This window comes from Cyprinus carpio, chromosome B2 (genome assembly GCF_018340385.1).
Source record: "Cyprinus carpio isolate SPL01 chromosome B2, ASM1834038v1, whole genome shotgun sequence".
Lineage (NCBI taxonomy): Eukaryota > Metazoa > Chordata > Actinopteri > Cypriniformes > Cyprinidae > Cyprinus > Cyprinus carpio.
Genome location: NC_056598.1, coordinates 14,377,496 through 14,399,198, shown reverse-complemented (window position 1 = coordinate 14,399,198; position 21,703 = coordinate 14,377,496). Strand labels below are relative to the sequence as shown.

Here is a 21,703-nt window from a genome sequence, read left to right as displayed (position 1 = left end):
CTTGAAAACTCAAAAAATTAGCATATCATGAAAAGGTTCTCTAAACGAGCTATTAACCTAATCATCTGAATCAACTAATTAACTCTAAACACCTGCAAAAGATTCCTGAGGCTTTTAAAAACTCCCAGCCTGGTTCATTACTCAAAACCGCAATCATGGGTAAGACTGCTGACCTGACTGCTGTCCAGAAGGCCACCATTGACACCCTCAAGCGAGAGGGTAAGACACAGAAAGAAATTTCTGAACGAATAGGCTGTTACCAGAGTGCTGTATCAAGGCACCTCAGTGGGAAAGAAAGTCGTGACATTTGTCAAGTATGGTAAACCCATACTCGAAATTGGTGCTCTGCATTTAACCCATCCAAGTGCACACACACAGCAGTGAGAAGTGAACACACCGTGAACACACACCCGGAGCAGTGGGCAGCTATATCCAGGACCCGGGGAGCAACTGGGGGTCAGTGCCTTGCTCAAGGGCACTTCAGCCGTGGGTATTGCGGGTGGAAGAGAGCGCTGTGTTCATTCACTCCCTCCCACCTACAACCTCCTGCCAGCACCGAGACTCGAACCTGCGACCTTCTGGTTACAAGTCCAATTCTCTAACCATTAGGCCACAGCTGCCTCCAGACTCTGGCACCTTGATTTCCGAATGACATGCAAAATTTGCTTTCATCCGAAAAAAGTACTTTGGACCACTGAGCAACAGTCCAGTGCTGCTTCTCTGTAGCCCAGGTCAGGCGCTTCTGCCGCTGTTTCTGGTTCCTGACTGCTGTCCAGAAGGCCACCATTGACACCCTCAAGCGAGAGGGTAAGACACAGAAAGAAATTTCTGAACGAATAGGCTGTTACCAGAGTGCTGTATCAAGGCACCTCAGTGGGAAAGAAAGTCGTGACATTTGTCAAGTATGGTAACCCATACTCGAAATTGGTGCTCTGCATTTAACCCATCCAAGTGCACACACACAGCAGTGAGAAGTGAACACACACCGTGAACACGCACCCAGAGCAGTGGGCAGCTATATCCAGCGCCCGGGGAGCAAACTGGGGGTTCAGTGCCTTGCTCAAGGGCACTTCAGCCGTGGGTATTGCGGGTGGAAGAGAGCGCTGTTCATTCACTCCCTCCCACCTACAACTCCTGCCAGCACCGAGACTCGAACCTGCGACCTTCTGGTTACAAGTCCAATTCTCTAACCATTAGGCCACAGCTGCCTCCAGACTCTGGCACCTTGATTTCCGAATGACATGCAAAATTTGCTTTCATCCGAAAAAAGTACTTTGGACCACTGAGCAACAGTCCAGTGCTGCTTCTCTGTAGCCCAGGTCAGGCGCTTCTGCCGCTGTTTCTGGTTCAAAAGCACACGCCTGTGCACGGTGGCTCTGGATGTTTCTACTCCAGACTCAGTCCACTGCTTCCGCAGGTCCCCCAAGGTCTGGAAGGTCTGGAAGTCTGTGGGAAGGAAAAAGTGTGGCAAAAAACGCTGCACAACGAGAAGAGGTGACCGGACCCTGAGGAAGATTGTGGAGAAGGACCGATTCCAGACCTTGGGGGACCTGCGGAAGCAGTGGACTGAGTCTGGAGTAGAAACATCCAGAGCCACCGTGCACAGGCGTGTGCTTTTGAACCAGAAACAGCGGCAGAAGCGCCTGACCCGGGCTACAGAGAAGCAGCACTGGACTGTTGCTCAGTGGTTCAAAGTACTTTTTTCGGATGAAAGCAAATTTTGCAAGTCATTCGGAAATCAAGGTGCCAGAGTCTGGAGGAAGACTGGGGAGAAGGAAATGCCAAAATGCCCGAAGTCCAGTGTCAAGTACCCACAGTCAGTGATGGTCTGGGGTGCCATGTCAGCTGCTGGTGTTGGTCCACTGTGTTTTATCAAGGGCAGGGTCAATGCAGCTAGCTATCAGGAGATTTTGGAGCACTTCATGCTTCCATCTGCTGAAAAGCTTTATGGAGATGAAGATTTCGTTTTTCAGCACGACCTGGCACCTGCTCACAGTGCCAAAACAAAACCACTGGTAAATGGTTTACTGACCATGGTATTACTGTGCTCAATTGGCCTGCCAATTCTCCTGACCTGAACCCCATAGAGAATCTGTGGGATATTGTGAAGAGAAAGTTGAGAGACGCAAGAACCAACACTCTGGATGAGCTTAAGGCCGCTATCGAAGCATCCTGGGCCTCCAAAACACCTCAGCAGTGCCACAGGCTGATTGCCTCCATGCCACGCCGCATTGAAGCAGTCATTAAAAGGATTCCCGACCAAGTATTGAGTGCATAACTGAACATAATTATTTGAAGGTTGACTTTTTTGTATTAAAAACACTTTTCTTTTATTGTTTGGATGAAATATGCTAATTTTTTGAGATATGAATTTTGGGTTTTCATGAGCTGTATGCCAAAATCATCAGTATTAAAACAATAAAAGACCTGAAATATTTTAGTTGGTGTGCAATGAATCTAAAATATATGAAAGTTTAATTTTTATCATTACATTATGGAAAATAATGAACTTTTTCACAATATGCTAATTTTTTGAGAAGGACCTGTATATGCACATTTGTACAGCTGTGAGAAAATACATTCTCTTTTTCAAATAAATTTGAGTCATTTTTGTGAGTAATTCAAATGATTATGCTTCATGCTGATATGATATAGACATGAAGATTATAAATACATACAAAATGCTAATGGAAAAAAAATTATACAAAATAGGACTGGTTTGTCTAAGATTACAAATAAAATGCAGCATCAGTGAAGTGTATAATATTAAATATTATATTTTTATGTTTCTATTTTCATTTTATATTTAAAATTTAATTTCAGTGGCCTTAAAATTATTAGGGGTCCAAGCACTGAAGCTTTTGAAACCCTATTGTATTTCTACAAAAAAAAAAATAAGAATCTCTCTAATTCTCAAGCGCTCTAACACACACGTCAGACACCAGGTGGTGCTATCATAAGTACATTTCTGCATTTTAGTTCATAACTCTGGAAGGGCTATAAGGCTGACTCTGAATTCACCAGTCAAACCCTGCAAGAAAAACCTACTTCTTAAAAATCATCCTTGTGAAGAAATAAACCAATTAAACATTCTGGCATTATCCATTTGGACTAAAATGGCCTGTATCTGCTCAATGCAATGTCCAAAGTTAACAAAACTTATATGTTTATTTGTGTGATTCCACAGAGATCATTATCGTAAAGTAAATGGCCATGTATATAAATAATATATTTTTGACAGTCTAATCCTAAAACAAAGTTTCTCTAGTAATGACATTTTGATCCAACTTCTGCATGTAAAAATGCATTGTTAATGATATTTCAACAACATTTATAAATAATGTCACGATTGCTGAATTAGGAGTTTATGTCTATGTGAACCAGCATTGTTAGGTATTAATTTAATAGTCATTATCATTGGCATTTAGTTATAAGTTTAATCTTCAGTACAATAAGTTTACACTTGAGTGCAAATGACTTTATGAAGACATGTACCTAATAAATCAGAAAGTGGTTCTTATTTAAATATTATCAGGGGTCCTGCCTTCACTGATTGCTGATTTAGACCGACAATGTGATTATCAGTCAGTGTTATAATTATAGGCCTACGTGCTTGTCAAGCTGAACAAGCCGTCAGTTAACCAATTATAATCTAGTCTTTATGTTCTAAGTGACAGTAACTGTTTGAAAGACATTCCATGAAATGGGTGCCTCTTCTATTTTGAAGGTCATTTTTAGAGTGAATATTCTATTAGAAAAAAAAGATTTACAAATTTAACGAAATTAATGTTTTTAAACAGATGCGTCTTTACAGAGGTAACAGGGTGACAGTTTTATAGGTTTATAGAGCCACTGCCCATTTGCCCTCATCGGATAAGGTGCCCCTCTCACCAATCCCCCCATCACCCCAGCTCAAAGCTGTCTGTTACCGCTCCGCTAAAGATCCGCTGATTCCGCCAATCCGCTCAGCAGCATCACTCAATCTCTGGAGAGTGGAGACCACCCGAAGGTCGTTGCATTAACAAGTAGATGTATTACGATCCATATTAGTCAGTGGTTGATCAGCTGAATTAGTAATTAGTTGGTATTTTGTTTGTTTTTGTTTTTGTAGGTAATGACTCGGCCTTCTAAAAGTGTTGTACTAAATAGGCTATCCATGTTCTTAGAATTAGAATGTCTAATCAAATTATTGTACCTGTATCAGATCTTGTACCTGTATCAGATCTAATATAGATAACACCAAATTTGCTGTTGTTGGCACAATTTGTAGACGAAAATAAATAAATAAATAGCCTAAATAAAATTTCTAGTAATCAGACCGAATCTGATTCAAACCCATGTGAAATAAATAATTATTTAAAAACGAATTTAATAATTTCCTTTTACAGACAGTCATATTTATTTTCTTAAAGTTAACTTTAACAACATAAAACCAACCAAATAAAGTTTAAATTTCAACATTTAATTGTTTCTGAAACAATATGTTGAACACCAAAGTTGTAGCCTTCCTAAAAACAGACTAAACAGGCCATTAGTGACTCAGGTGGAAAGATATTTTTATCTGTTTTCATAGCAATATCTGGCAACACTGCCAGAACTTAAACTGATAGTAATCAAAAGAGCCCACAAAAGTTGCTGACAGGATACCACATTCTGTAAGGCAAACTCAAAAAAACATTGGGTGGTTCCAAAATACATTGTCACATGACAGTAAAAATGTACAGTTGCCAAGATGCAGGGGTGGGTCATCTTACCCACAGGCTCCACTTACCCTACTCTACTTCTATTGAAGATGAGACTGAAGCAGGCTCAGAGAGTGAGGGAGAGCCCACTCTTATCAAAACATCTACAATAAAGTCAATAATTACAGAATGTGCTATCTTCTCTTTTAATTGTAAAATTGTAACAACTGGATAATTTGTATTAACAAGCACCCACCCTCCTTGTGCCCCCCTTTTTTTTGGTTTGGGCCACTGCCCCTCAAAATGTCTGTGCACGGCCCTGATGTGCCCAGAATTATTGCCCATCTGGCTGTTTTTATATTGTTTTATCGATGGATTGCACATGTTAACGGGCTTCTTCACACAGCTTGCGCTTGTGCAATAGGTGCTTTTGAAGCCTACTGACCAAAAATGGGAGGCACGCGGATGTCCGCTCAGAGCCTCCGCGCACACTCTCCGATGACGATTTTTACGTCACGAATACCATAGCGGACACTAGCGGACTCACGGACGCGGCAAGTATAACACAGGCTTAACACACCTGATTGAGATCATCAGGAGAGATCCATGAACTGAACTAACGAGCTGATGATGATCTCAGTCAGGTGTGTTAAATAAGGGAGACATGCAAAATGTGCAGAGCAGGGGGCCCCCAGGACTGGAATTGATAAGGGACAACAAACAACCAATTTCATGGAATGATCCTTAAAGAAGTGATCAATATTGGCTGAAATACAGCTCAAAGTACAAAACAACCATAAGACGATATGTCCAGAAATTACATGTTCAGATCGCTACCAAATCCAGTCTTGCTCTAACCTGTACTGAATTTCCACCTCGTTGTACGCGAGATCTTTGCGCATTCACTCTCATTGGCTCGTTTCAGTATACATCTATGAATAATGCACCTCACGTTGCGTAATTTTCCAGTCAAGATGAGACAGATGGCGCATACAAGAACTTACTGACAACAACTTACAGGCAAACAAAACAGAAATACATTGAAATGACAGAATTACGCGGCCAAACGTAGAGTACGAATGCACGGAAGCTGAAAACTGCTCTTCTAAAATGATGAGGAAATCAGCTGAGTACTGACAGCGCCATGGATGATCGATGTCAGCATGTGATTGAGGATTTATTCAGTGGACAGTTGACTCTCTGCACCTGTTTGCATCTGGAAAAGGCTCTGGCCGCTGGGGAAGCCTTGCTAGACCTGGCCGTGCAGTTTCAGCACCAGTACCGACGACGGTAACAGCACAGCTGACGTATTCATAAAGCAGAGCAAAGCGAAGATCTCACGCGATGTCCTCGGCGGTGTTAGGTGAGTGACACTCAGACAGCCGTCATGCAGACGCTCGCATGTTATTATCCAGCTGTCGTAGGTGAGTTCAAACCAAAAATATGCGTGTTTATATATCGCTGTGTATTTTCTCTCTAGTGTATGACAAGATTGATGGCTATTAGGGGCGGAATACAGTACAAAAGGTTGATATCTGAAGGTCTAATATTTGTCTAGTAGACCTTATCTGCCTGTTCGTTATCGTCTGTTGACATTGTGTAAGTGTTAAATAGTATAGGTAGGCTATAGGCTCTTCACCTGTATGTGGTAGACACATAAGCACATAATACACAAAACATTTCCTACCTATTGATGAAAATATCTGTAATTGTGCTCATTATTGCCATTATGTCTTTCAAACATTTGTACTTTAATAACCCCATATATTTTCTGAGGCAGAATCATTCTCCACCATATGTGCATAGATCCTGCTTGTTATGCCACAAATCCTCCCTTGATGTTCGTTATGTTTTAATGCAGTCACTAATAATAATATATGTTAAATACCACTAGAGTTGCTCAGCAGCTGAAATGCATATTCATAATGTCACACTGTTTAATTGTATGATATTTTGCCGTAAATGGGACTGAAGATTTGTGATGAGCTGCTATTTTATCTAGTTTTTCTTTCTGTCCTAATCTGTTTTTATATATGAAAGTTCTTGCAATCAGGTAGCCTAATATCTCAGGCTCACACTTTTGCATGTTTTTTTCAATTCTTCAAAAACTCATGAAAATTACATGAAATGTAATTTTGAAATGTAATTTTGTATAGGCTGCCAAAGTGAACTGCACTTATCATTTTCTTCACACTTCATGTAACCGTCACTAAAAAAGAGCACAGTTTGTGACACGGTGGTCAGAAAATGTATAACATTTCTCACACAAAGTCTCTGTTTCCGCCAAAAAAAAAAAAAAATGCTTAAACTTATAATGAGCGGCACTTCCATGAGAGGAAAGCTGTGTTTAATGTATTGGTTACGATAAATGAAACAGCAACTTGACTGAATTTGCCACATTAGCAATAGCCCTCTTATCCCATAACATTTTCCACAAAAACCATATTTCTGGGCTTGACGGTGAGCTTAAAGGATTTGGGTAAGTGTAAAAACAGGCTTGGTTTCTGTAGATGTGGACAACGACTCTGTTGAAATGTCTGTTTGGTTTGACCTTAATAGGATGACAGGTCAAATGAAAAGCTGAGTGGTTTGTGATGTGTTTGCTGTTATTTTATTGGACATATATAGTAATTATACGATAAGTCACTCAAGCCCTTAAGATTGGAATTAATTAAATTTTTGGGTTATTTTTGAATGTTCAAGATTTTCAATTCATTAGCTACTGTATGGAAATAACGAAAAGAATAACAGTAAGTGCAGTAAATGGTAAAACTGTTTGTGCTACAAAGCAGTGTGTTTATATAATTAATAAATTAATGTAATATGGTAAGAAACACCAGTTTGCAATATCGAGCAGCAAAAGGAGACGTTTTTACAGCTAAAAAAACTGGAAGTGGATTACTATAACATTACAAGAATAACTACTTTTTTTGTTTCTCTTGCAAACAGAGAAATTGCTCAGAGGTCGTCTCTTTCATGCCAGACAGTACCTCATGAAGCATAAAACTACGATCACAATGGCACCCACTGAAAACTGTGATGTTCTTATGACATTCACAGGTGTGTAGGTTATGTCTTTCAGTTTTGCCCATTTGCACTAATACAGTTATAGATTAATGTAGATGTTTTTTGCCGTCTTCATATCACAAATGTTATATATGTAACATTTGCTACCTTACAGTATGAATGTAATTGTGCATTTTGTATGTATAACATCTTTTTACATTTATTTACAAAATATTTAAAACTAAAGTGTGATAATAGAATGTGAATTTCTTTGATCTACTGATGGACATATTTCAGTACGTTATCGTCTTTTCCACAGACACCACAGATGACCATACACTGTTATGGTTACTTAACCAAATCCGGTTGGGAATTCCACAAGTCAGAATCCAGATCCGGCAGCATAAATACACGCACACCTATGCATTCTTCATTACCTCAACCTTTGAGAAGTAAGACACAGTAGAAAACCTGCTCGACTCATCTCATCTGAGTTATTGCATTGTATTTTTCCATATAAATTGTCTGAAACGTTTGACAGATGGTCACTGGGTCCTACATAAATAAAGCATTAGAATGATTGTTGTTTTTTGTCTGAAGCTTGTTGCGTGGAGCTGAACAGATGGGGATGCAAAAGGCAGTGAAGCCACGCTATGGAGGCGGCACTCGCAGGTTTTCATGTGAGGAGGATGACATCTATGAAAACATCGAGAGTGAGCTGTGTTTCTTCACATCACAGGTCTGCCATTAATCTCTCATTGCTTGTCATCTCCTATGAAATAATTAGATGTCAACACAATCTAGTGACATTACGTAGTTCTTTTGTTTTGGCAAATTGGTGGCTAATTCGCATGAATTTGTACAATCTCAATCATACATTTTCGTACAATCTGTTTATACCCCACTGATGTTTAATTTAAAGGTTTAAAAAAGGACCTTCATTGCTTAATTATTTTTTTTTTAAATATTGTTTGTACAAATGACAAATAACATTTTCTCATGAGATTGCATAAGTTTGTCTCTGTTATTTCTTTAGGAGCGTCAGAGTATTATCAAATATTGGATGGATAATCTGCGGGCGAAACATGGCGAGGCCCTTCATAACATTCCCTTCCTGGAGGGCCAACCAATCAGTAGATATTTTAACACTTCTTTTCTTCTAAAATGTTTAAGAATTCGTGTTTTTTTCCCCAAATCTGATCAAAATGTTGTGTGTCCTTGGCAGTACCAGAGCTTATAGCCAGGGGTGTGATTCTTCAAATGTTTCCTCTTCATGAGCAGAGAATCCTGAATCAGCTGATGACGTCCTGGGTTCAGGCAGTCTGTGAGAGGCAGCCTCTAGGTGAGAACTCCTGTGTTTTTGCCAACATGCACAAGAGTCAACTAGCGTTTAGTTTTTCTGAAATGGTTTGTGCTTTTCAATGGTTGTGTAATGAGATTTCTGGCCAAGGCTCTTCCTTTAGCAAACAAACTTACGTGTACCTACCTGCTTTCTTCAGTACAGACCGATTTGGTCTGAGCAAATATGAAGTGCAACAGTGTGAATTCTTAATTTAATCTACGAGTCACTTCATGTTTTGTTATGTGAAATGAGATCTCTAATAAGAAGCCCCTCTTATAATGAAACATGTAATTCATTTCGGAACTATGATGTTAGTTGAGGCATATTTCACTGTATTGTTGTTTGCATTTAACCTTAGCGCCAATTTAACGATTTTAGTAAAAAATAAAATCAACAGGGCCTTTTATTTTGGGGCCTATTTTGCCCTTATAATTATGCAAACGTGGCAGATTTTATTCATATTGTTATAATGCAAAAAAAAAAAAAAGCAGATTAAGCCTAATTGTTTTGTTGTCCTATTCCTGACAGATGACGTGTGTGATTATTTTGGTGTGAAGATTGGCATGTACTTTGCTTGGTTGGGCTTTTACACCAACTCTATGCTGTATCCAGCAGTGATTGGCTTTCTGCTCTGGATCTTTGCTGAGTCTGATCAGGCAGGTTGTTTTCCTTGATAGCTTAAGAATGGAAGAATAGAAAGTATGCAAGAATTTTTTAATTTGGTTAGAAGGCATGTAAAATCACCAACCTTTTCTGATATGCAGACAAGTCAGGACATCTGCTGTGTGGTGTTTGCCCTTTTCAATGTGGTGTGGGCAACACTCTTCCTGGAGAGATGGAAGCGGCGGGAAGCAGAACTGGCATTTAAGTGGGGAACGCTGGACACCCCAGCAGAGTCACTAGAGGAACCCCGGCCACAGTTTCGGGTGTGCTCACATAATTTTTATAGAACCTTAAATTATTAGACACAAAATGTTTGATAACAGCAGGTGAAGGTCATTAATGACCACCTCTATTTATATACTGTACAAGTCACTCTAATATGCTGATTTAGTGGTCAAGACTTTGACCTTTGATAAATAGAATTTTTAAAAGAACAGCATTTATTTGAAATAGAAATCAAAGATCAGTTTAATGTTTCCTTACAGAATAAAGGTTATAATTTTATATATATACACACACACACAGACAGATACAGTTGTACTCATAAGTTTACATACCCCTTGTAGAATGTGCAAAATGTTGATAATTGAAACAAAGAGGGATTATGAAAATTGCATGTTATTTTTATTTAGTACTGTCCTGAATAAGCTATTTCACATAACAGATGTTTACATATACTCCACAAGACAAAATAATAACTGAATTTATAAAAATGACCCCATTCAAAACTTTAAATACCCTTGAATCTTAATACTATGTGTCATTTCCTGGATGATCCACAACGGTTTTTATATTTTATGATAGTTGTTTGTGAGTCCCTTGTTGGTCCTGAACAGTTCATCTGCCCGCTGTTCTTCAGAAAAATCCTCCAGCTCCTGCACATTCTTTGGTATTCCAGCATCTTCTGCATATTTAAACCCTTTCCAAAAGTGACTGTATGATATTGAGATCAGGACAACTGAGAGACTCAAGGTAAAAACATTTACTGATGCTCAAGAAGGCAACACAATGCATTAAGAGATGGGGTGTGAACTTTTGAACAGGATGATGTGTAAATTATTCTCATGTTGTTTAACGATCACATTTTTTCATTTAGTACTGGACTTCAGAAGCTCCATAAATACTTGTTTCCCAGAAGACAAAATAAGTACAATTTACCCTGATCATCCAATTTAAAAAGTTTACACCCCCGTCTCTTAATGCTTTGTGTGGCTTTCTTGAGCATCAGTAAATGTTTTTACCTTTTGTTATAGTTGTGTATGAGTCCCTCAGTTGTCCTCAGTGAAAATATGGATCTCAATATCATACAGTCACTTTTGGAAAGGGTTCAAATATGCAGAAGATACTGGAAAACCAAAGGATGTGCAGGAGCTGGAGGATTTTTCTGAAGAACAGCAGGCAGGTGAACTGTTCAGGACCAACAAGGGACTCATGAACAACTATCACAAAATATAAAAACCATTGTGGATCATCCAGGAAATGACACATAGTATTAAGATTCAAGGGTATGTAAAGTTTTGAATGGGGTCATTTTTATAAATTCAGTTATTATTTTGTCTTGTGAAGTATATGTTAACATCTGTTATGTGAAATAGCTTATTCAGGACAGTACTATATATTACTACATATATTACTGACTAGTTTCTACTTTTTTTAACAATTTTTGCTACATGTATATCAGGGAATTAAGCGTCGCAGTCCAGTGACTGGCTGTGAAGAGTTTTTCTACCCACCCTGGAAGAGGAGAATGTTCCGCTGGTTGGTCAGCTTTCCCATCTGCATCCTTTGTCTCTGCTTCGTCTGTTTGGCCATGTTTATCTGCCTGGAGCTTCAAGTAAGGATACTCTGTAACGTTTGTTACAAGACTTGTTACAGCAGATTATTTCAAATAAACTCTGCAATGAAGTTTCAAATATATTTGTTTTCCATATTCAACTAAACATTGTTTATGGGTATTCAGGATTCATGAATTCTGTATCTTGCAGGAATTTGTCATGGAAACAAAGGAGTTGCCAAGCATATGTAGATTTTTCCCAAAAATTCTTCTGGCTGTAACTGTTACTATATGTGATGAAGTGTACAAGAAAATCGCTCTCTGGCTCAATGATATGGGTAAGACTTAAATCTGCTAATAACATTTACAACATTAAATGTATATTTGTATTTTCATTACACAGTACGTGTTACTGAATTTACCCAGATTGGGACATAAATTGGGTCATTATATTAGCAGCAAACTTGCATTTTTGGTTATTTCACAGCTTGTTTGTTCATTATTGTTTTTTTCCTCAGTGACACCTGTTTGTTCAATTTTTCAATTTTAACAGAAAATTACAGACTTCAAAGCACTTATGACAATAATCTCATCCTCAAGACTGTTTTTGTAAGTTTAATGCTTTATTTCATCTATTTGTATATACCAGGAGATGTTCAGTTTATTAATGTATCATCATACTGTTAAAACTGCATTTGATGCATTTATGAAGTATTGTGTATTCTGTAATGGTTAAATATTGTGTTCTGCATTTTAAAGTTTCAGTTCATAAATTCCTACCTCAGCCTTTTCTACATTGGATTTTATCTCAAAGACATGGAGCGGTTAAAAGAGGTAATACACAGACGACAGAATAATGTTAAAACAACAGTGTCATGAATGAATCATTCTGCAGCCCAGACAAAAAATGACTCTTTAATTTACAGATGCTGGCCACGTTGTTGATCTTCCGCCAGTTTCTACAAAATATCAAAGAAGTGTTACAGCCGTATCTATATGAGCACCATAAATTAGGTGCTCTGAGGACATTATGGGACTTAATTCAAACCATGTTCCTGAACTATAGTCATTTAATAGTGCAAAGGATACGAGTGACTTGCCAAGCCAGTCTGGATGTGAATAAAAGTGGCTCACCTCCAGAGCAATCAGAAAAGAGAGAAAGGAGGAGTTTAATCGCCAGCTACAGAGTTCCCAAAACAGAGGAAGGGGATGATGATGCTGGACTAAAGCAAAGGAAAGTCAGCTTCACCGAGAAGGTGGAATACAAAGACAAGGTTGTGGAAGCAGAGACACAGGCCAACTTACAGGACGATGGCAGTCCTACCCTTGTGGAGAAAGGAATGGATCCATCTTTAATATTTGATATACGTGATGATGACGACGATGATGATGATGATAGAGACATGGATGATTCTGTGAGTAAACCTCAAGGAACTCAGAGAAGAAAGATCAAATCCACTGGGGAAAACAACAGTACGGAAAAGAAAATCTCCTGGATGGATCCTCCAGAGGAGAACAAATCCACTGTTTTGACCCAGCCAGAGATTGAAAGTTGCATGCTAACTTATGAGGTCTGTGCTCTTCCATCTATATCATCAGCCTGACCAGCTGACTGATGCCGTTATTAATCATACAAGTTTAGAAATGCTATTCATGTGACTTATTTGCTACTTCCTGAACCCAATGGCTGGTTTACAAACTGAATCAAAAACAAGATAATTTTCTTTTATTTCAACTTGCAGGATACTCTTCAGGATTACCAGGAGATGTTCATACAGTTTGGCTACGTTGTGCTCTTCTCTTCTGCATTTCCTCTGGCAGCCATGTGTGCCCTCATAAACAACATTGTAGAAATCCGAAGTGATGCCTTAAAACTTTGCACAGGCCTCCAGAGACCCTTTGGGCAAAGGGTTGAAAACATTGGACAATGGCAGGTCAGGAGATCCATTCAGAGTAATGGCTTAATAAATGATTCATAGCAGATTGTATTTCTTGCTTGTGTTCACTTGCTTTTGTTTATTTTTAAAATTTAAACAGACCGCAATGGAGGCAATGGGTCTGATCGCAATAATTGTGAACTGTTACCTTATTGGCCAGTGTGGACAGCTGCAACGACTCTTCCCCTGGTTAAGCCCTGAGATGGCCATTATCTCTGTTGTAGTGCTAGAGGTAAGAATGAATAGCAAAAAACTGCTAAAAGGTTTGTGGTCAGTAAGATTTTTTTGTAAGGAGTATTTTAAAAGAAGAATATGCCCAACAAGGCTGCATTTATTTAATCAAAAATACATTGTGAAATATTCTTATTTTAAAATAACTGTTGTCTATTTCAGTATATTTTAAGAAATAATTTATTCCTTTGATGGCACAGCTGAATTTGCAGCATCATTACTCCAGTCTTCCGTGTTACATGATCCTTCAAATATCATTCTACGATGCTGATTTGGTGCTCAAGAAACATTTCTTGTTTTATTATTAATAATAATATATGTTAGAGATGTGCTGCTTAATGTTTTTGTGAAAACCATGATATATTTTTCTCAGGAATAGAAAGTTCAAAAGAACAGGATTTGAAATAGAATCTTTTATAACACTGTAAATGTCTTCTGATAAGTTCTTGCTGAATAAAGGTATAAATTTCTTAAAAAAAAGTGTATATACGTTGTGTAAAACAAACCTACATATTGGCTGAATTATGTATAAAATGTAGTAAACTGAATGTAAACCTTCTCGTATGGTTTTCAGCACTTCGCCATTCTGCTCAAATATATAATTCATGTTGCAATTCCTGATATTCCAAACTGGGTGGCAGATGAGATGGCCAAACTTGAATACCAGCGGAGAGAGGCTCTCAAGGTAGACTTACATTGTCCATTGTAATGTATAGATACTGATATTTCTAAATGTCGTCATTTTAATGTGTATATCATCACGTTGAGAAGAAAAAAAAATTGGTTTGTTGAGTTAAAAGGTTGTGTTATTGTCTGTTTCTGCATCAGAAACATGAACGCCTCGCACAGCAGCACCAACAGCAGCAAAGGAGGAAGTGTGAAGAAGAAGAGGAGCATCAAAAAATGGCAGAGGAATTGGCACGACAAGATCAAGACAAGTCCGATCTGAATGGAGGTGAAGAACATCACCGTGAAAAAAGCCCAGGGGCCAAGTTCAGCTCTGGAGATAAACTCAAGAGACCCAGCTCCCTTTTAGGCAACAATAATGTAATGAAACTTAAACAGATAATCCCACTTCAGGGTAAATTCACCTCTACCCCTTCTCCCACAAGCGGTGAGGCCAAACTTCCAGGTTTTCTAAAGTTCCTCAAATCCCAAGAGTTAAAAAAGGAAGCAGCTGCAGCAGTCGCACAAGCAGCTACACATGGGAGCCACGAGAAATCACAGTCTCCCAGCAAGTCCTTCAATCCAGGCAAACTCTTCAACTTTGGGAAGGAAAATCCATGTACTGGTGCTGGTTCTGAACAAGTGAAACCAGAAGATGCCTCAAGGGCCACTAATGCACAACAAACAAATAATGACCAAAACCCTTCATCAGAAGAGCTTCCATCTGAGGTTGAAAAGGGTGATGGCTCAGACTTTGGTACTAATCCTTCAAAAAAACAGTGAATTAAATGTTGATACTACTCAGTTAATATATAGCACTGATTGTAATGCTTACCATTTGCTTAAACGTGATAAAGCAACCATGTAGTGAGTGGAACTGCATGTCAAAAATCATTTTAATACAACATATTAATCTGAGACCTCCATATAGTTTACTCACTCAAGGCGGCATGCTAAGTCACCTGCATGATAAAATCAGTTTAGGCATGGGCAAGCAGGAAAGGACGTTTGAATGAGCACTGTAAAATGTATAGATTTTATATTTTTCTATGCATTATTATTTTTCTTATATGAAACAGTAAATATGACAATCTAAAAATAATGCATTGTCCTTGCTAATTTTGATCTTATAATGAATGTGAACCCATAATGCAATAAGATGGAATTACTGCGAAAATACATTTTAAAAATGGTATATAAGACACAATGTACACCATTACTTCAAAGCCCTGTTTTTTTTTTTTTTTTACTTTTATACTGTTATCATAATACAAATTAAATGGATATACAATTGCTTATAAAAATTAACTACAATACTTACAATAAAATGTGATACACCATGACAAATGCAGTTTTTTTTATTAACATTATAATAATTTTTTTTTTTCAACTAGTCCGAATAATGGTAACAGAATCTGATCATGACAAATGCAGTTTTTACGTGTATATTATTTTTTATCTTCTCATCTATACTCATCTCTTTTCCCATTTTGATTACTTATGTATGCTTGTGTTATTCAAATATTAAACAGTAAATGCTATGATCTGAGTGTAACACTACATACAGCAAAAACTTTGACATGAATATGCTCAACTGGAAGTATCAAGGAGGATAAGATCCATCAAACTGAAAAAAAAAAAAAAAAAAAACATCCAATGAAGTCTATTGGTGCCATTGTACATTAATCACTTTAATTTGACAACTATTTTCAATAGAAAACCAAAAGCTCTACTGCACAGCTGACATTCAACTGAGATTCGCTTCAAAGGTCTATCAAAGCAACTGTCCAGTCAGAGTCTCAATGCGTGAGGGACTTCCGTCCTTTGAGCATTCGGCGCAGGATAACTTCGATCCCACCAGGACTGCTAATTCTTTTGATCCACCCATGGGTCCTCTTTCGTTTGATGTTCTTCGGCTGATATTCTGTCCCACGTTTGACTGTGCGGACTTGTTGATAGTGCCAGAGTGGCGGCTGGAAAACACAAGCTCCCTCTGCTTTGGTGTTCAGGGTTGCTTGCAGGACAGGTTTCTGCTCCGCTCCTGTCCTTGACAGAACCAAGGAACTGATAGAGCGCAGCTGACTGCAGCTGAATATGGCAGAATGAGGGCCATTACTCCTGAAAGTGAATTAGAATATAGTGTAAAATAATTACACATGCATGCATGCACTCTACATGAGTCCTCAAAAATATATATATTATAAATATACAGATGAATTTGTACATTGGTCTGACTTGCATGACTAATATAAACTTAAAAGTAACTTAATATGAATAAAACCAAACTGAGGGAGACTCAGCATTTATTGTACTACATTTCATTACTGCATACATGTACTGTAACTATATCACCATTACACTCTTGAAATATTTTTCATTGTATTTTTGTGTAATCTTTTCTTAGCTGTGGTTTTTGCAATATATTCTGATTAGATCAATACCAATATTTCATTAGGTTTATGGCAAAGGTGAGGTTATCGCTAACGCTGGTGGTTAAAATCACAATCAAAAAGACGTCCAGCAAACTAATTTAGCACAAGTTTTTAAAGAATTGATTGGTTTCACATACCGACACAAACTCTGTGCCCCCGAAAAGCGCAAAAATGTTGTTCGTAACGTGTTCATTTCTGCTACACCTTCCTTCCATCAATATCATACCAAAGTCATCACATGTCTTGCGTTTCTTCCTCTGCTGGACGGCTGGCCGGAGTTTTCAAAACTCACTACTGCCCCCTTCAAGTCAAACCCAGAATAACATGCGTAGCATAGAGTGTTATTTACTTAATTTTATTACAAAAACAAAAACTGTTTGAAAATATACCAATGCATGGACACTTTACAGAAATGCTGTGTGCTGAACCCTGAGTAAACCTAACAGACAGACTGGCAGAGGAGAGAACTCTCGATCTCACTAGGTCTGATCTCTGCGCTGCCGGAAGCGGAAGTGTGTAACGTTCTGTTAGCTTCAGGAAGCACCAGGCAAATTCTGCAGCCAACTGTCGCTAAATTTTGCAAACCTCTGAGGTGCAGCAGTTTCATCTGGCAAGATGTTTAACAGAATGACAAGTTTATGGATGGGTGATGTAAGTATTATGTTTTTGTTTACTTTTCTTGGAGTTTGTAAGCAGCAGCATGTTGGTTTAGCACGATGCTACGCAAGCATGGCCAATAGGCCACTCAGTTGTGTAAAAAATACTGAATGTACACCGAATTAAAGTAATGTTTTAGCACATTTGTAAATATGGCGATAATTAATCAGTGGTTTGTATTTTCTCAGCATGCCTCTCATTTTTGCATAAGCGTTTTTATGTCGTAGACCCGTAGTGTGAATAATGAACCAGACTAACGTTACATGACCGGATTATGATTTCGAGTTGACTCCGTAATTATACAACAAGGTGTAATCATAGACTGTATAAAAACAAGGTGTAATTCACAAAACTGGCCGTCAAGTCAGCTTGTCTACGTCACCGAGGCTCTCTGCTTCCTTATGTAAATCATTAACATGGGATGTGTGTGTTTAAAATATGCTGACAGGCCTTTGATCGCATTATTTGTTTTACAGTTAGACCCATACATGGATGAAAACTTCATTAAACAAGCTTTCAGCAATATGGGAGAGACTGCCTACGGTGTCAAAATAATTACACATCGACTTACCGGGTAAGATAACGTCTCTACATGAAGTGCAACAGTTGGGTTCCTGAAGTAAAAAGATCATCAAGCAGGAAATATGTTTTTAATGATATCCTATAATCCTTTAAAGACAGACCTGCCATGAGATTAATGCTTTTGTACATGCTTTTGTTGAAGCCATCAGCCCACATTATTATTATTTTTAAACTAAACAAAGTATATTGTTTCTCTATATAATCAACACCTTTAAATCAGTGATTTTATATTTCTCCATTGATTGCTTCATGGCATTGTAGATTTTCCCTTCATTGAAGCTGTTTTGTCTTTTTCCCTGATTTTCAAATATAATTTTTTGCTTCAAATCAAAGTTTGTCATGCAGTCATCTCGTAGCTGGTTGGTTTGGTTCATGGCTTATAACTCCTAAACATAATAAAAAAAGAAAAAAAATCTTCATGGAAAAACATGTCAATCTAGAATCTCCGCAACTTTTTAGGTCTACAGCTTATTTCTTTGTGTTAATAATATCCAGACTCACTGAAAATATGTATATTATTATATAACTTGGCTTATTTGCCTTTGAGATGAGCCAGATTTAGTCTTTTGTGTATGTTTGTTGACAGAAATCATTGAAAATTCTCTTGTGTGTTTCCTCAGAGGCTCGGCTGGATACTGTTTTGTAGAGCTAGCAGATGAGGCCAGTGTTGACCGTTGTGTGCAGAGGCTTAATGGGAAGCTGGTTCCAGGATCGAATCCGGTAAGATGCCAAACTCACCCATTAGTTTGTGTAGTTTTGGCATTATATTTGATTTCAATACATTCAAATTTATACATATAGATTATTATAGGAAGGCATAACCAGCATGGCCCCCACCTGATATGAGACATTTTGATTATTACTCCATATATTACTAGTGATGGGCAAGTTACAGAGCTCAATTTCTTCCCTAAGGAAGGTGGTTGAGGCTGTTTTTAAAATGACTTTGTTTGAAGCTGGTGAATAAACTCTGTTAGGAACTAGCTGACGAATGGGATAAAGCCAGTACTGATTGGTGGAGGTATGTGGAAATAATAGCTTCCTTACTCAAATAATATAACTCTATTTGTCAGCGAATTGTCTCCATACTACAGGCAAAGTGTCATTTGATTTGCTCAATGGTTGTATTTTGTCTGCATTTCAGCCCAGGAAATTCAAGCTAAACTATGCAACATATGGGAAAAGGCCAGAGCCTGGGTAAGCACAACATGTACAGAAAAAAAGAAAGTAGCTGCATTTTTTTGTAGATAAATATTACATTTTACAAACTGTGGAGGTTTCTTTGACTTTACATCACTTCATCATGTTCACTTTCTTCCTCAGCCCAGAATTTTCGGTCTTTGTTGGAGATCTCACATCAGATGTGGATGACTACCACCTTCATCAGTTCTTTCTGAAAAAATTCCCTTCATGCAAAGGAGCCAAAGTTGTCACTGATCCCTATGGGAACTCCAGGTATGAAATGTTTCAGCCGCCAGCTTTGTACTGCATAACCTTACTTGGCTTTCTCTGACAGTTTGACCTACTGATCTTGACCAGAGATGAGGTAGTTGAACTAGATGAGGTCTCCTTTACCTTTTATTTTGTATTTTTTCAAAGCTTATTTTCAGTCGATACTCTTTACCCTCCCTCTCCTAAAAAGGGCCAGACAATACATGGATGTGATTTGCCGTTGTTACAAATCTGCTAAAACTATTGTTTTCCCCATATAGGGTAAGCAAGAGCAACTCACAATTGAAGTGAATCTACTTCATGTTAAAAGTAAAAGAGAAGTTTCAGTTCTACCATCAAATTAATTATTACTTTCTGAATACATATTGAAATATGGATAAACTGCATGATGAGGAGCATGAAGCGGGAGGGAGCGGGTGCTGATGATCTAGTTTTTTCACATGTACAGAGGTTATGGCTTCGTAAAGTTTAGCGATGAGAATGAACAGAAGAAAGCCCTCGAGGAGTTTCAGAACGCATCAGGCCTGGGAGGAAAACCCATCAGGATAAGCATTGCTGTCAACAAAGGGTACATTTAATTAGAATTTTTTGTCATTGTTATTTAAATTGTATGTGGTCAGTGAGACTTCATCCTGATATTTAAACTTCACAAATCCACATGAAACCTCACCATATTCTTTCTTTTTTTAATTTTAGCAATAAGCCAAGCAGTTACCACAACCAGAATAACAGCTACAACAGTAACTATCAACAGCAGTACTATCAACAGCCTTACAACAATTACTATCCACAGTGGGGTTATGATCAGTACAGCAGTTATAACTACGGCTACAACCCATATGCTACCCCCCCTCCAGTTCCACACGGGATGATGGGACCACCCCCACCTATGGGGATGCCCCCCATGCCCCCTGACATGCAGGGATCCACAGAGGTATTTTTAATAGTGATTGTTGAAGATAATTAAAATAAAAAAAATATATATATATATATATATATATATATATATATATATATATATATATATATATATATATATATATATATATATATATATATATATATATATATATAAATTCAGTCCATTTCTGTTCTGCAATTGACAGTTTTTTTTTTGTATTGCTTCAGCAGTCACATGATGGCACAGAGGATGTTGAGGAAGACCCCGCTGAAGGTAATATTTCATAACATTTTAATTGACCAAATTTTTGATTAGAGCAAGATCACACATTATTAATTATTACACACTATCTTTCTTTTCCCTCAGACCCAAACCCACAGGTGGATGTGGAGGCATTAAATAAGCAATTCATGGAGCGCAGTGAGGAGCTCTATGATTCGCTCATGGATTGCCACTGGCAGCCATTGGACAGTGTCACATCTGAAATTCCTATGATGAATGGTTCCTGACTGTCTGAACCAAAAACAGTACGGGATTATTAAACTTTGTGAAGGAACATGCCTTTTTATATTGCTCTGAGCGAGTTTTTCAGAGAATGTTTTCTTTTCAGCCTTTTATTCGGAACTTCATTTGAGCAGGCAAGAAGTTTTCTTTGTGTCCTATCACCTTTTTTCAAAGTTAGGGAGTTATGGTTCTGTTGTACAGGTTTTTTTTTTTTTGTAAAGATGGATGGAAATAATCTTTTTCAGTACTTTTGTCATTTTTAACCAGGAGCTATTCCTACTCTTGCCTTATTAAACTTTTTCATTAGTAATTTGAAGCATGCTTTTTTGTGTTCTTGTGTGGTTCAAATAAGTATCTCTAATATACACCCCTTTTTTGTCTGTTGTGAGGCCACTGATGGTTTTTCATTTGTGAAAGCTTTGTTCAAGATGGTTCATGTTTTAAAGATTTTTGCAAAATGAGATGTAACTGCATAAACATTTTTACCACACTGACCCAGAATTAATTTCCTCCGTCTTTAAATTACATATGCATTTGGGCATAAATTAATCACAAGTTTCTTATTTAATGCTGAGCTTTCCAGAAATTCTGTGAATATTTTTGTAATAAAAAAACAAATTGAGATTGTCAAGGAAGAATCTAATAAATCAATATGATGTCTCATTTGTGTCTTGATTTATTCTGTATTCATGGTTTTATGTGTGAAACCAGTTCTGTATTAGTGTTAAAAACTATTGGCAAATATATTTAAACTTGAACCTGATTAATTTTTTAAAATCATTAAACATACAGTTCACCCAAAAAATGGAAATTCTGTCATCACTTACTCAACCACATTTTGTTCCAAACCTGTATAACATTCTTTGCTCTATAG

At 37.7% G+C, this 21,703-nt stretch overlaps 2 protein-coding genes across 4 annotated transcripts; both read left to right on the top strand.

Moving 5' to 3' along the window:
* Positions 1-5,204: 5,204 nt before the first annotated feature.
* On the top strand, positions 5,205-15,638 carry LOC109047354 (anoctamin-8-like). 2 transcript variants are annotated; one of them, XM_019065055.2, is made up of 17 exons: positions 5,205-6,106; positions 7,632-7,742; positions 8,008-8,140; positions 8,289-8,427; positions 8,725-8,821; positions 8,914-9,030; positions 9,559-9,686; positions 9,795-9,956; positions 11,375-11,527; positions 11,679-11,805; positions 12,021-12,076; positions 12,227-12,301; positions 12,394-13,038; positions 13,210-13,401; positions 13,505-13,636; positions 14,210-14,320; positions 14,464-15,638. In XM_019065055.2, the coding sequence occupies exons 1-17, from the start codon at positions 6,070-6,072 to the stop codon at positions 15,082-15,084; spliced, it is 3,036 nt and encodes a 1,011-aa protein (XP_018920600.1). In that variant the 5' UTR covers positions 5,205-6,069; the 3' UTR covers positions 15,085-15,638. The 2 variants fall into 2 exon arrangements, with proteins under 2 accessions (XP_018920600.1, XP_018920601.1); XM_019065056.2 differs by having other exon boundaries at positions 5,207-6,045.
* Positions 15,639-17,229: 1,591 nt separating this feature from the next.
* On the top strand, positions 17,230-21,492 carry LOC109047360 (tRNA selenocysteine 1-associated protein 1-like). Of its 2 annotated transcripts, none has more exons than XM_042718216.1 (9): positions 17,230-17,384; positions 17,867-17,964; positions 18,593-18,692; positions 19,117-19,169; positions 19,296-19,427; positions 19,873-19,992; positions 20,121-20,358; positions 20,556-20,598; positions 20,692-21,492. In XM_042718216.1, exons 1-9 carry the CDS (start codon positions 17,349-17,351, stop codon positions 20,832-20,834), a joined length of 963 nt encoding a protein of 320 aa, XP_042574150.1. In that variant the 5' UTR covers positions 17,230-17,348; the 3' UTR covers positions 20,835-21,492. The 2 variants fall into 2 exon arrangements, with proteins under 2 accessions (XP_042574150.1, XP_042574149.1); XM_042718215.1 differs by having other exon boundaries at positions 20,553-20,598.
* Positions 21,493-21,703: the final 211 nt, after the last annotated feature.